General features: G+C 49.6%; 1 protein-coding gene across 1 annotated transcript in view; it reads left to right on the plus strand.

Annotated features, from left to right (window-relative positions):
- Nucleotides 1-4: 4 nt before the first annotated feature.
- The window catches only part of CCNA2 (cyclin A2), a gene marked incomplete at its 5' end in the record, with an annotated part of 7,905 nt that continues 5,833 nt past the window's right edge, over nucleotides 5-2,076 (plus strand). The window contains one exon of the mRNA XM_019521827.1: nucleotides 5-80. Within this exon, the coding sequence (XP_019377372.1) occupies nucleotides 5-80 (76 nt within the window). The remainder of the gene's footprint in view (nucleotides 81-2,076) is intronic.

Consider the following 2,076-nt stretch of genomic DNA (forward strand, 5'->3'; position numbering starts at 1 on the left):
GCCCGCACTGCCAGCCGCGGGACTCCCCGTCGACAGGAAGCCGCTGGCGCCGCTCGACAGCGCCATGGACCTCAGCTGCGGTGAGTGCGGGGCGGGGCGGCGCTGGGCGGGGCGGCACCTTCTCCTCCCCAAGCAGGTGCTGGGGGCGGGGGAAGCTGCTGCCCCCCGAGGGAAGGGGACTTGGCTTGTGGAAATATGGGTCTGGCTGGCGCCCCCTCTCGGGCCCTGCCTATTCCCTCCCCAGGCGCAGGTCAGAGTAGGGGGTGCCCACCCAGGATGGGAGGAGGCAGGAACCGCATTCGCTCCAGCCCAGGCGCATGGCCCCTGCTCCAGGCAGGACTGTCCCTCTCTCCACGGTTCTAGGATGGCATCTGGGGAAGCAAACTTGGGTTCACAAAAGCTCCTGCCCTGGCTTGCTTGCACTTCTGTTCTCGCACTTGGGCTGTGCAGGTGCAGGACTGCCCTGACTTCAGGCTACCATGGTTAAACCCTCTCAGACCATCCTAGATGCAGAAGAGCCCCAGGATTCTAATCTTCATGTGTAGGGGGAGCTGCACTTTATGTGGCTCTGGCGCTTTAGTTAGAGCGGCTCTCAAAACTTCCACGCATCAGTGTCCCTGCACTTAATGGCAGCAGGGGCACTTGAATTTAAAGCACTTGTATCAGTGTCCCTGCACATACATGAGATGCAGGAGGCTGCTGGAGCACACTCAGACTCAACTGAGTCTGCTCCGGCATGTTGGAGCAGCCTCTACACTTGCGTGTAGTTGCCTACAGGGAACTAGGGCTGGAAGGGGCTTCACCATGCCCTCTGCTCCAGGCAAAACCATCCCTCTAAAGCACCCTATGACAGCATCTGATGACATGAACTTGGGTTCACAAAAGCTTGCTTTCGCTTTCTCTTTTCCCTGCTTCCTTTCCCCTGGCCCCTAAATATCTTATTTCGCTTATAAGGCAAGGTACAGACACTGCACATAAACTGGTACAAGTGATCAGACAACTTTAAAGCTGTAACAGGCAGAAGTTTAGGACGTGCAAACTGGCTTCAGAATGGTGGAACCTGGTCTAAGACCTGGATAGATGTTGTGTTAGACTTAATTGGTTTAGGATAGAGCAAGATATCGAACTTCTGTCCCAGATCCTGTAGCAAATTGGCTGTCCTCCATGGGTGAGCACTGGGCCCAGCCAAGTATCAGTCCAACCAGCTCTTGGAAACTCCAAGGATAAATATTCCACAGCTTCTGTAGGTAGCCTATTGGACAGCCCTTGATGTTTCTTCTATTCTACAACCTAAATCTCCTCTCTTTGAACTGATATTCCAAATGTCCCTAAAGTCATTGTTCTCCATTGGTGTCTTATGAAAAGCCAACTTATAAAAATGTTGCTTGCGCATCTTCGTAGGACTCTTAGACCAGCTCTGGGGATTCCCTGAGTCCAGCAGTTCCTTTAGCCTGTAATTTACAAGCTTTGAATCCCTGAAACATCCAGATATCCCTTCCCTGCGCCTTACCCATCTGCTTTCCCATGAATTTCCTCACTCTTTGCTACTGTTACTTATGAGCTGCTGGCACTCTTGAACTCTCAACCTTGTAACTCCAGGGTCTGGCTGTAGCAGCTCAGAGCTTTGAACTCTGAAAGGCTTTAAAGACCTAGTGCAAGTTGCAGAAACTAGAATACACACTGGAAACTTCCATTTGTGCAAGTACTAAATGGTTCTGACAAGTCAACTAGTAAATTAGGGTAGCTCAGGTAGACACTAAAATACCATAAGGCAAGAGAAGTCGAACAGGCTGCCCAATTAAAAAATTCTGGCAGAAGATGTCTCAGTTGCTTAATTTTTGTGGCTTCAGCTTAAATACATGCTAACATCAGGCTGTCCCCTGACTCGCAGGCTCCACTTCAGAGTAAAGGTCTATACTCCTATGAATATAGTTTACCATGCTAGTATGAAGTACCTTCCAATTTTTCTTTCTCTTTTTAGATGAAAGAGCCCTTTGCAACATCTCTCTGTTCTTGGTGCAGCCTAGGTGCCTCAAAAAAAAAAAAAAAAAAAAAAAAAAAAAAAAAACAAAAAAA

The sequence above is a fragment of the Gavialis gangeticus genome, unplaced genomic scaffold (assembly GCF_001723915.1).
Source record: "Gavialis gangeticus isolate Ggan-Ray unplaced genomic scaffold, GavGan_comp1, whole genome shotgun sequence".
In the NCBI taxonomy this organism is placed as follows: Eukaryota; Metazoa; Chordata; order Crocodylia; family Gavialidae; genus Gavialis; species Gavialis gangeticus.